Source organism: Podarcis bocagei (genome assembly GCF_964188305.1).
Source record: "Podarcis bocagei genome assembly, chromosome: 15".
Lineage (NCBI taxonomy): Eukaryota > Metazoa > Chordata > Lepidosauria > Squamata > Lacertidae > Podarcis > Podarcis bocagei.
Window position 1 is genome coordinate 24,891,397 of NC_138141.1, and position 12,560 is coordinate 24,903,956.

The following is a 12,560-nucleotide window of genomic DNA, read 5'->3' on the forward strand; positions in this document are numbered from 1 at the left end:
TTTTTCGAGTGTCGGGCTGTGTGAAACAAGCTAGCCGTTTGTTCATAGCGGAGTCATCAGTTTCTAAAGAAGCCCACCTTCCTCCATTATCCTTGATGGCTGCTGTTGGGGGTTCATTGGTTTGCCCAGAACCCAAATTCCTTTCCCCTCCAAATGGAGAACTTTCAAGGGAGGGAGAAAACTTTGTTGTCTGCGGAAGCTGGCTTTCCTGCTGCTGCTCTGTTGTGCCTGATCATAGCGAAGGGACCCACCGGTCAGAAAACACGACATAAAAAGAGCTCTGCTGGATCAGGCCAGTGACCCAGATGCCGCAAAGGGGAAACCTGTAAGCAGGACCCAAGCACAAGAACAGTCTCCCTTCCTGCAGTTTCCAGCAACTGGTATCCAAAAGCATCGTTTCCTCCAACTGCAGAAGCAGATCTTAGCCGTTGTGGTTGGTAGCCATCAATAGCCCTTTCCTCCATGAATTTGTCTTGATACTCTTTTAAAGGCACCCAAGTTGGTGGCCATTTCTGCCTCCTGCAGGAGCGAGTTCCATAGTTTAAATATGACCCATAGTTTAAATATGTCTTTCTGAACTCTGAAAGGGAAGGGGGTGCATGTCTTGTTTGTTTTGAGTTTGCTTCTCCTGAATTGTGTGTATAACTTCATTTATTTCCTTTCCTGCATGCTTTTTTTCTGCATCTTTCTTTTTTTCTCTTTCCTTTTAAGTCACACAAGCGCCTCTCCAAAGTAAGCCTTCTTTCTAATCTCTGCTACCCTGCTATAGAATTGATCTTTGGTTCTTGGGAACCACCTGTGTGCTGTTGTGAAATCCTTCCCCCCTTAAGACATCCTCCAAGTATCTCTGTGGGAATGTCGGTAGCTGCTTTCTTCCCCCACCTACACCCCTTTGCTTTTGAGCCTTTCAGCTGGGTTTTCCTTGAAGTTCCTGGCAGTTCATGGAGACTCATACAAAAAATAATTTTTCAGAGGTTGGCCTGTGATGTTGTGGTGGCCACTGGTTATGAAGGCTCATTTACCCAGGCACTTCTATGTAGCCACCTTGATACCCGTGAGCTGTTTTTAAAAATCCAATGGAACCCTGAGATTCCCATACATCCCAGCAAGACACTTAAACTGACCTATCAGCTCTTGTATGTTTTTCAAATATTCTGGGTCCCTATGGCATAGCTCACCATATTTGGAACCAGGGGTGGAACTTGAACCCTCTACTTACGCCCCCCTCCTCCTGCCAATTGCTGGACTCAATATTGAGCATTGAGTGTTATTTTTCATTCAGAGATCTTAACATGTGGGCCATAGCTTGCCCACCTAGAAAAATACTTTGCCTCTTCTGTGCCACCCTGGATCCCCCCCCCCCGATGCTGCCACTGCTTGAAATTAAGATTCATGCCCAGTGACTTCAAAGAAATCCAGCTTTTACCCACACAACCACCTCCCTGCCCAAGTGATATGCTAATTGTGTGCCCCTATGCAATCCTGGGAATTCATGGGCTGCATTCATGTGACAGTTTCTTCTATTTTCATGATTTTTCTCTGTGTTAATTTCCACATTATATTTGAGCTTTTAGATACTTCATAGATCATGAGTTGGAAGGGACCCTGCAATACAGATATGCAGCTGTCCCATACAGGGATCAAACTTGCAACAATCCACGTCCAGAACTATGGTGGAATTTAGCGCACGTGTAGCAAAATTCCGTATTGTTTGCAAATGGATTCTCACCCCCTCCCAGAAGCAAATAACATGGAAACGAGCCCTAAACTTGCAGAATATAGTTCTTGAAATGGCCTTTAGCTCACGTGAAAGCTCAAATGCAGTGTGGAACTTAACAGTTAGGGAAAAGTTGTGAAAAGGGAATAAACTGCCGTGTGAATGCAGCCTACGAAAAATAATTTTCAAGTTTATGTTTTCTTTTGGAGTTGTTATTCCACAGAGGGGTGCCAGAGAAGTTTCTGGGTGGATTTTTTTTTTGGGGGGGGGGGACAGGACAGCGGCTAGAACCATATCTTGTGGAGCCTGCTATAATGTTCCAATCTTTGTCAATCTCAACCTTGCTCAGCTGTTGACCCTTTCTCGTGTGCAGTGGAGCAACAGGGGTGCTTGTCTGTTCCATCCCCTATACAGGAAAATAAGCTACTGGTTTCAGGACCTCAGGTGTGCTGCTATAGGTTTGCTTCACCCAATCCTCCTCTATTTCACCCAATCCTCCACTATTTTTTGAGGACGTATAGCACGAAATGGGCCTATGTGCATATAACTGTATGAGTCAGATCTGCACATTGCTTCACGTATGACGGAGGCGTGGGGGTTCCCACATCAATAAGCGGTCGAGGGGCATGCATGAACCAGAACTTTGACTTCAGTGACAAGTAGGCTGCGTACCAATTGGTGGGTTTAGCAAAAGTGGGTGTGGCCAGACAGACCACTCCCCATTCAGGCAAGAAAGGGGTATCATCAGAACACACTCCAGCCCCTTAAAAGCTCTAGAGGAGGTCACAGGCAGTGTCGGAAATTAGCCAAGTGCCAGCTGTATTTTGTACCTGGCTTTCAACCACTTGAGACCAAGTGAAGATGCCTGGGTACCAGGATGGCACTTGAAATTTCCATCATCTTGAGGTGCATGCCTGGGGATCATTAGATTTGGACTTACGGTAATACCACATCCTGCAGAATTCTATCAGTTATATTTTATCTGCTCAATCAGAATGAATTTCAGGAACCAAAATGCTTTTTCTGTGCAGCCTGAGCAGGAGCAGGCACCATTGAGAAAAAGAGGTCAGAGGACACCAATATATTTGTGAACTGTCCCTGGATAAAATGACATTTCTTCTTTAAGTTCTCAAAGTTCTTAACCTAGCTCAAGGTTGTCATCTGAACTAGCCAGATCTTTAACTGAGAAGGGTCCAAGGTTGACAATAAGAACATTACCCTCCCCCAAGTCCTGCTGTGCATCTCTTCTGCCTCTTTCCTTTCACATCTTAGACATTCTCTGCTTTCTCAAAGATACGGGTTTAGGTTCAGATGAGACTTTTGAACTTGTAACTTTTTGACGTTTGTGGGTCCTGCCTTTCTGCAACCTTTGCCCTTTTATTTCATCTGCTGCTATGACACAGTTTTGCCGTTAGAGGGAGCTGCCCCCCCCCCCGCTGTAATTCCTCAGCACATGTCGTCAAGGCAAAATGTGTACAGTACTGTACTCACTTGGAAATCGCAGACTGCTCGCACACCATCCATTTACAACATTTAAAGCACATTAGTTCTCCCAAAGAATATTGTAGTTTGCTACAGGTGCTGGGAACTGAAGCTATGTGAGAGGCAAACTACCCTTCCTAAGATTCTTTGCAGAAGTCCATGTGCTTTTAAATGGATTGTGTTTATGCAGCCACCCAAGGCAGTTTGCTTCTTATTTCCTATATGTTTGAAGAAAAAGTGTTTTTTGAGTCAACTCCAAGGAATATATCTTTTGAGAGGGTTAGGTCAGATGCCTAAATGTGCATCTAAGACGCAACTACAAATCACATCTCCCAATCTGGCTGCAATTTTTTAAGGCACACGTGCTTGTTGCCTTGCTCTTAGAGCAGAGAATTCTTGCTTTCCTAGCACAGGAAAAGGATTGGCTCTTTTTCTTCAAACTATAGAGAACCTTCTTACTCCAAAAAACAAAAACATACAAACACAATCATAACAATGCAGAGTGGTGTTTATTTCAAGGGCAATTTTTCCCCCCAGTGTTCAAAATAATTTAGGTTGTGGGGGAGAGGTAATGGTCCCTTACGGTGCAGAAACAGAATCTTGCATCCTCATGCGGCAACTTTGAGCTGTGTTTCTCAATTTGAATTGTTGGGCACCAAACGTGTCGCCCTGGAAAGTGCCACCTGATCCTTTTGTGTCCAGATCTCCCAATGCCTTTGCCTCAGCCCGTGTGCTTTACTCATTATACTGCTCATATCACTACTAAACTTTGTTTGTTGTGCCCTGTCAAAGCACTATGCAATTGGTTATTATTGATCAGGAAAGCTGCTACTTTTTATTATTTTAGAGCTGGAACTGAGAAATAGGTGTTTGGCCAAGTTGCTAGGATTTGAGAATAGTTCTTCTGGGTCCAAGTAATCTGTTGGGTGCAGGACTGGCCCTAACCATAGGGGCTTCCTAGGAGCTTTCCCACCTTTCCCTTTGCCCCCTTTCTTTCCACTATCATGTCTGGCTGACCCACCCAACCCATTTTGCCAGCCCAGAATGATAGGCTGGGGTTGCTACAAGCCTTAGAAGATAGTTATGAAATTGCCTCTGGGTTAATCCTCTGCCTCTTCCACCCTCTCTCTGTGACAGCACAATGGTTCTGGTAGGATAAAGGGTAACTGGAATCAGCAGCTGTGCGTAGTAGAGGGGAGAGTAAGAAACCTGCATTGGCTATTTCTTACATGCCCTTTCTGTTGCCAGGAATAATGTCTGGTCCTGAAGACTGTCCTAGTAAATGAAAGGAGTGCTCTCTGGCTCTTTGGCCAAAAGTATCCAACAGGCAGGGTGGGTCTATTGCAACCTCATCAGAAGTGGGCTTCTGTTTTGGCTATAATTGAGCAATGAGGGCAATATCATGGCTAACAGATAAAAGTGTCTATGCTAAGCAAATGAACTAGTGCGCAGAATTAGGCATGGCTTAACTTGGGGGCTTGTTTACACGATCAGAAATACCTAAAGATGTCTCAGCGGTTTAAGCCAGGTTAGTTATTATGAATCAGTGCCACCTGCTGTCGTGGGAGAGCAATACTGGCACAATACTACACCTGTTCTTCTGGAGCAAAGCACTTGATCTGGCAGCGCCAACAGCGATGTCCACATGAAGTCATTTGCTGCTGAAGTTGCTGTGAGGGTACACTGCTGCTGTGTGAGAACACAGATGCCAGCCCATCTCTATATTTTTGAGATCACTGAGCACTATGCTTTCCTATGTCTATTAGAGATGGCAACTTTCCTACTTGTTATTGTACGATGAAAGGGAAGCAATACACAGGAACCATGGATCTTGCCAGCCTTGCTGACTCCCTTCTCACCAATCTCCAATTTGCCACTCAAAGTGGTACACAAATGAAGCATGTTAATGGAGGAGATATCTCTGCATCACACAGCAAAACTGTAGAGGACACCCACTGTGGCTCTACCCAATGCAGAGCTCGCCTGTCCTTTACAGTCTGCTCAGTTACAGGCAGTTGGGTTGAGGTTCTGCAGCTTGTGGCCATGATAGCCGCTTCTACCTTCCCCTTGGGAGGCCTAGTTGTAGACCTGTGTGGAGTGGCATAGCTTTGCATTGTTACCGCAATATGCCAGCATAGCTTTGTAGGTGACTTGTTTGCATCCCCTCCTTTTGCCCTGTGTGCTGGTATTATCCCTCTAAAATCCCTTATATATTTCTGTTTCCTTTTCTTTCCGTTCTAATGTTTCATGATTTTCTTTTTCCAGTATGACAGATTAAACCTGATCAAAGTAAGAACTTGACTCTCTCTCTGTCTTGTTTTCTTTCTTACCTACCTACCTGCTGGTTCTCTGCTATTTCTTCCTTTAGCCTGTCACTTTGTCACCCTTTGTGATGATGATGATGTAAAACAAGGGGTCTGGAATCGAATTAGAAAGCCACATAACTGTGTGGAAGGGGAGTAGTATGGTAGGTTCTCTGAGTGAGATTCAACAAAGTTGTGTGTGCAGAATGAGGTCCGCTCATGCTATGGGTCTTTTTCTCCTTCTCCTCCCCTTGCATGCCCCCCAACATCTTCTAAATTTGCTCTGGGTATTTGGAGGATAAACCAAAACAGGTTTAGGGGGTGCACAGGGGAAGGAGAGGAGGAGAAAAGTCCTCTTTCATAAGTGGACCTCATTCTGCACATGCATACACTGCTTTGCCCTATGTTGAGTTCCATCTTCTGTGTCCAAAAGTAATTCTGGCAGGTGTTTCCAAGAACTTCCCTGGGACTCAGGGACTGCTAAACTCTTTTGGATTTTACTCTTCTCCCCTTCACATGTTTTTGCTTCCACTCTCAGGACAGAGAGATAGCTGCGTGGTTTTCCTTGTAGTGAACCCATTTCAACCTCCATTATCATTTTAGTTGCCCCTTTCTCTTCCTTCCCCAACTTTACAGGTTTATTTGTTTTTTGGTCAGCACTATATGTGGCATTCTAACAGTAGGCATACCATAAAATCTTATTACTTAAATAAATAAATAAATAAATACTGAGAACATTTATATCCCACCCTTTCCCCAGAAGAAGGCAACTACAAACAAAGTCCTTCAAACTACAACTTAGTGTGTGTGTGTGTTTGTGTGTGTGTGTGTGTGAGAGAGAGAGAGAGAGAGTGCAACTGCAAAAACATCCAATTAAAGTCTGCCAGCTAAAAAGGAAAGGTTCCTGTTTCCCTACACACACACACACACACACACACACACACACACACACACACACACAGACCCTTGGGGTCATGTCAGTAAAGAGAAAGCATGGGAAAGCTCCCAAAGGAAGAAATTCAGAGTTAAGGTGCAGCCACTAAAAAAGCCCTAGGTGCCAATGAGATCTTAAATACCTAAGCAGATGGTCTTTCAAGTGTCCCAGTCCTATATAATTTAGAGGAGGGGTCAGCAAACTTTTTCAGCAGAGGGCTGGTCCGCTGTCCCTCAGATCTTGTGGGGGGGGGCAGACTATAATTTTTTTTTTGGGGGATGAACGAATTCCTATGCCCCACAAATAATCCCTAGATCCATTTTAAATAAAAGGACACATTCTACTCATGTAAAAACACGCTGATTCCCGGACCATCTGTGGCCTGGATTTAGAAGGCGATTGGGCCGGATCTGGACCCCTGCCCTTAGTTTGCCTACCCATGATTTAGGGCTTTAAAAGTCAAACCACCAATTTGAACTACCATAGAAAGTGAGTGGAGGCCAGTATATGAAAGTGACTGGAGGCCAGTATTCACTGGAATGAGAGAGTCACATGCTCCCTCTAACCTTCTCCCATCAAGCTTCGGCATTTTGGACCAGCTGCAGTTTGGGAACGCCTTTTAATGGCGGCTCCGTCTAGAGCAGCTCACAACACTTCACGGGATAAGAAGCCAAAGCATCTTTCGTTGTGACCCCCTCTTGTATCCCAAGGAAATAATGCAGTTGGTGCACCAGCAGGAGCTGTGTGAGCCCACTCCTGGCAACCGCTGTTGCTTTTGCATTTGCATTTGGGCTCAGATCCAAGTTCACAAGTGCTTCCAAACTGTAGCCTAATGTATTTTCATTCCCTTTCCTAATAATTCCTAGCACTGAATGTGCCTTTTCCACGGTTGCATCACCTTGTGAGCTTTTCACTATGCTTCCTCCCGATTGCTTATGGCAGGAAAAAAATAATAATTGTGGCTCCAGGATGGTATATTTTAACTCAATAGAGACTCATTCTAATGTTCACATGAAACTAATGTAATGTCATATTTCAGTTAGAGCAGGCTAATCTTCATGTGGATGCAAATTACCTGAACCACATAGGGTCCATGCTTTATGCAAGCAGACTACCATGAAAATTGTGACCTTCATGGTCTATTCTTCTGCAGCAGCTGAAAGTAAACTATGAATCGGTCTGGTTGGCCTTTCTGTTGCAGCTGAGGAACCTATAAAAGGACACAATCAAGTCATGAATGAATGAATGAATGAATGGTGAAAAATTCAGTGCTGAAGGTCCTGCCATTTAAGCTGGCAAAAGTGCAGACTCTGTGTATTTGTTGAGGACCAAAATGCAACAAAACAATGACACTACAAACTGGCTTATAACAAAGCCTGCAGATACTGTAAACATGGAGTGGATAAATGTACAACTTTATCCACTCCATGTACATTTATCGACTCCATGTTTACAGTATCTCCAGGCTTTGTTTTGCACATGGCACCTTAGTATGTTTGTTGCTTGAATGGTTACAGGTCTATCTCTATTCTAGTTATTATTCTAGTAAATTTGGTTTTAAATTTATAAGCCAGTTTGTGGTGTTGTTGTTTTGTTGCATTATTATTACTGTCACCACATTCGATACTTTGTGTATATACTTTGTTGAGGACCAAACAGGTGTGGGTGGTGTCTGTAGGGGCATTTAAAAGTGTGAATGTTCTGTCCAGCTTCTTGTATACTCCCTAGCCCCATCTTCCACAGCTCGAACCTGCTTATACAGATGTAGTTAATGTAAGGGATTACAGGATCAGGCCTGTTAAAAAAAGTGTGCATCATAAGGTTTGCATCCAGCTAATTTCTGCTCAGAGCAGACCCACTGAAATCAACAAATCTCTTAATGTCTATTAATTCCGGTGGGTTTACTCTTGAGTATGACTAGCGTTGGGTGCAGCCCTAAGTGTCCTCTTAAGGAAGAACCCACCATTGCTTTATTTTGCTGATGAGAAAAATAAAACGGAGAGAAGTGTCCAAACTTTACCTAGATGAGTATTTATATTACAGCAGCAATTCTAGCTTTACAGGCTTGATTTTCCCTTACATCCCCATGTCTTCCATTGTACAGTTTTGAATTTGATGTGAAAGTCCCAGGAGGATTGCTAATCAATCATTGCTTGGCATTTCCAGGTTAGAAGTGACATACCAAGTATGAATGAGGACGCACATTTCCTGCTTGTTACAATTTGGCCATTTTGGGATAAGTGCCCAAAATTGTGTTCTGGGACCCTTCACATTCCATGTCGTCTCTAACATTTCCCTCGTCTGGTTTTAGTGGTCATTACCAAAATTTGGTATAATCCTTTCTTTTTAATTCCCCCTTTCTTCACCTAGTGCCAGAACCTCCATACTAACTGATTCTTTTTTTATTTTTATTTTGTCCTTACAGAAAAGCCAGAGTTGGTACAATGTAAGTATCTCAGCTTCCTTTATCCCTTGATGCATGCATGGAAGGAGGGTGGGAAGGAGATAGAGGTGGGATGGGTGAGAAGAGGTCTTAGAGTTACATCGGACATTTGAATTCTGAAATGGGGATGTGGGGCAGATAGATATTGGAGCCAGTAAGAGCATTGGCTTGATAAAGAAAGATTTTTTAGTGGATGGGCAGGTACGTGTGCTGGCCTGCACATCATGGATTTCCTCCTGGCCTTCATTGTAACTTCTGCTGGATCCTAGAAGAGGGTGTGTTTTTTTGGTACCAGAGCAGCCAGATGGCAGAGATGAAAATGGTTTGAGGAATTTGAGGCTGGGGGGAAAAAAAGACCTCTTCCTTTAGAATTTGCAGTACCCTGTTTCACTTCCTGCTGGATGTTCTGCCTCCCTCACACTTTGCACAGCAGAACTGATTCCATGCTCCTCTTCCTTGTTTGCACTTGCCATAAGAAGAATCTTCTGATTCTTCCTCTCTCCTCAGGTTGAGCTCTGTGTGGACATGCCCCAAAGTTATTAGATAGGCATCACTAAAGACATCAATTCCTTTGTACCATGAGCGCTTGATTTGTTTTTCTGGAGAACTCTGGCTGTAAATTAGCCAGAAGCATTTCTGTGCTTCTTTTTCTTTTTGTGGGTTTCCAGGCCATATTCCTGGATTGTGGTCTGATCCCTTGCTGGACAGATTCTCTGATGGGAATACTCCCTTGTATGCTTCCATCTGGAGCTTGTATATGCTTTTAAGACAGGGTTGACTAACGGCAACCTGTGACCTTCTAGATGTTGCTAGACTACATTTCCCATAATCTCTGACCATTGACTAGAGTTGATGAGAGCGGAAGTCCAGTGATACGTGCAGGGCTTCAGATTTGGCACCCCTGTTTTAAGGGCCCAGAGGCAGGCTTCCTCCGCATATATGCCAAGCTAATAACATTTGACATGCTCTTTCCTCATCCTCTTGAGAATCTAGATGCCCCATTTTGGTTTTCTGATATCTGATTTTAGGGATGTACGGTATTTCAGCTTCCTTCCACCTTTAACGTCCTTGGAGTGGGGAGTGGAGAATGTGTGACCCTCCAGACACTTCTGAGCTATAGCTCCTATCATCCTTAACCATTAGCTTTGCAGACTGGGGCTGGGGAAGTTGGTCCAACATAAGGAAGGCCTCACTTAATTCCTTCCCATCCATTATCACCATAGAATCTCTGATGCAGGGAAAGAAATGCAGACATTCAGTATTGGTTCCTCCCACCATAAAAACCAGATGCTCTCTTTTTCCAGTCCTCTTTCCAGCGCCCTTGACTAAAGACCATGCAATGCTGACACAGAGTGATGTGAATGATGCAAAGATGCCTTAGGTCTGCAGCAGGGGCAGCCTTGAAAATATGTCAGTATAGTCTCAGCTCTCTGAAACGCATAATCCCTTATGCCAAACCAGAGGAAGCTACTGAACGCAGACACTCAATGTTCTGTGTGGACACAAGTGCCATATTGGGAAGAAATCTATGCCCCAAGGCTTTGGCTACGAACGTTATCTGCCTAAGTTCATGTTTTGAGTCCCAGAAAATGTCTGCTAAATTGCAGATGGGTTGATCTATTGATTACAGGCAAATATGTATAAGGCAGGCTATTTTTAACAACTTGCCAGATAGCCATAGGCAACCAGGAACCCCAAGCAAGCTGAGAGGGCTGGAGGAGGAGAGACGATTCACTCCAGTTTGCTTGGTAGAAGGCTTTGTTTGTTTACTAGCCTGTCAAGAGACTAGAAGTCTGTGTTTCCATGCCAGCCATGAAGAATGGGGCTTCTCTTTTGCAGCTGCCATTGTGGAAACAGGCTACTAGCCCAACTGGCTGGTAAACACTTTTTGCAGGCTAGTAGCTTTTATGGGCTTATTTACAAGGTCGATATGTGAATGTGTGCACAGTTTCTGAAAAATGTTTTGAAATTTGAGATAGTGGTTCCAGTGGAACGGGGGTACAGTACCACGCAACAAACTCCTAAAGCTTGTTACCTGTCTCCTGAGGGAAGAAGGTGTACAGGAGGTAGTCTCAGCAGAAGCAAATCCAAGGAATATTTGTCTTTGGATCTTTCAGCCTTAGAATTTAGTTTAATACTGAGATCTGTTGGTGTCTACAGAACCTAAACTTTGTCTAAAATTAGAGCCCCACCTTTGTAATAGAGGGCTGCTGGATAGGAAGGAGGGGTGACCCCCCCCAATTATATGGGCTTTAAAAAAAAGCCCTAAACCCTTTAAGATCTGATGTAGCATGCTTCTTTGATTTATATTTGGTTAGCAAAACTGGGAGGAAAAATGACATGTTGATTTTACATACTGAAAACATATTCCATGTGTTTTCTAGTAGCATGTTGCCAGTGCGGTTAAAAAAATTAAGTGGAATAAGGAAGACATGAAAAAACTGTTAACATACTGATTTTAGTATTCCACAAGAACTCTGTGTGCACATATAGCATGCACACACTTCTTGGGTATAGTCACCTGAAAATAGTTTATTACTGCACAGTTTGACTGTATGGTATACATTCATTACATTACCAAGTAATGTTACGAAATAATGTACTGCTAGAAATAGAACAATATTTCATGGAGGAGGGTGGGAATCACTGCAGAACATCTTCCATTACAGAAAGTATCACTGGTCTGGTCCCAAATGATGTGACCACTTGTGGTCTCCCTAGTTTATTTTGCCTTCTGCTGCAGGATGACAGCTTTGATCTCAAATATGAGCACAACCAAGAACTGTGTTGACATGGGCTCCTTCAAGCTTCTCCTGTCTCTAGCAGTCAACTTCAAGTACTATGGCTGGTCCTGATTAATGCTTCTTGCTCCATCTCCTTCCCTGATCAAGCCAACCAGGAATAACCTGCTGCAGGCAACCGTGTCCCTTTAATGGGCAAACAAATGAGGAGCTACAGGCTTCCTTTCTCTACATGTGCTGCTCAGGGAGGGGGTATATATGAGCCCCACCAGGAGCAGTCATTGGCCATGGTCTGTCCATGGAAGCATACAATGCTAAGGGGAAGGAATCCTTGTTGCAATACTTGCAAATGCCCTTATTTCCAAGTCAACTGGTGCAAACTCGCCACCCTGCTTTCCACAATCATAAATTAAATGGTACATTTGTCAAGCTTCCGGAGTTTATTCCTTTAACAGGGTTTTGGCTTTCAGGTAGATATAATTGACGTTTTTAGCCACAAAAGCTAGACCCCAGGCTATACATTTTAAATTATATGCAGAGGGAGGGGAGTCCTAGATGAAAACGACCGTGCCATCTCCAGACTTTCTGAAACCGGGATTGTCTCTAGTTTGCACCGACACAGGAGACTTTAGCAGAAACTGGGAAGCCATTTTGAAGAAGCATGGCAGCATGGCTGGTTCTCAAGAGGTCCCGTTTTCATGGAAAATGGGAGGAGCAATGAAAGCCAATTGGAGTTAGATGGGGAATCCCCTCAAGTCTTAAGATCATTTTTTTTGCTTTGTGGAGGAATGCAACTGACACAAATATTGCAGCTGCATGAAGTTGTTCAGAAATAGAATCCAATCTCCCATTTGCAAATCTTTCCCGAAACACCCTTGTGGAGGACGGGTTAGGTGTCAAAGTGTTCCAGATTCCAGAATCACTATTTTGGAAAGAAATA

At 43.7% G+C, this 12,560-nt stretch overlaps 1 protein-coding gene across 9 annotated transcripts in view; it reads left to right on the top strand.

Annotated features, from left to right (window-relative positions):
* Positions 1-12,560, top strand: part of GRAMD1B (GRAM domain containing 1B) — a 218,406-nt gene that overhangs the window by 157,382 nt on the left and 48,464 nt on the right. For 8 of the 9 annotated variants that reach the window (XM_081172500.1, XM_081172499.1, XM_081172501.1 and 5 more), the window contains one exon: positions 8,862-8,882. The exons of the other annotated variant lie outside the window; for it this stretch is intronic. In XM_081172500.1, coding sequence (XP_081028626.1) covers positions 8,862-8,882 — 21 coding nt within the window. The remainder of the gene's footprint in view (positions 1-8,861; positions 8,883-12,560) is intronic. 9 annotated transcript variants of the gene reach the window in all.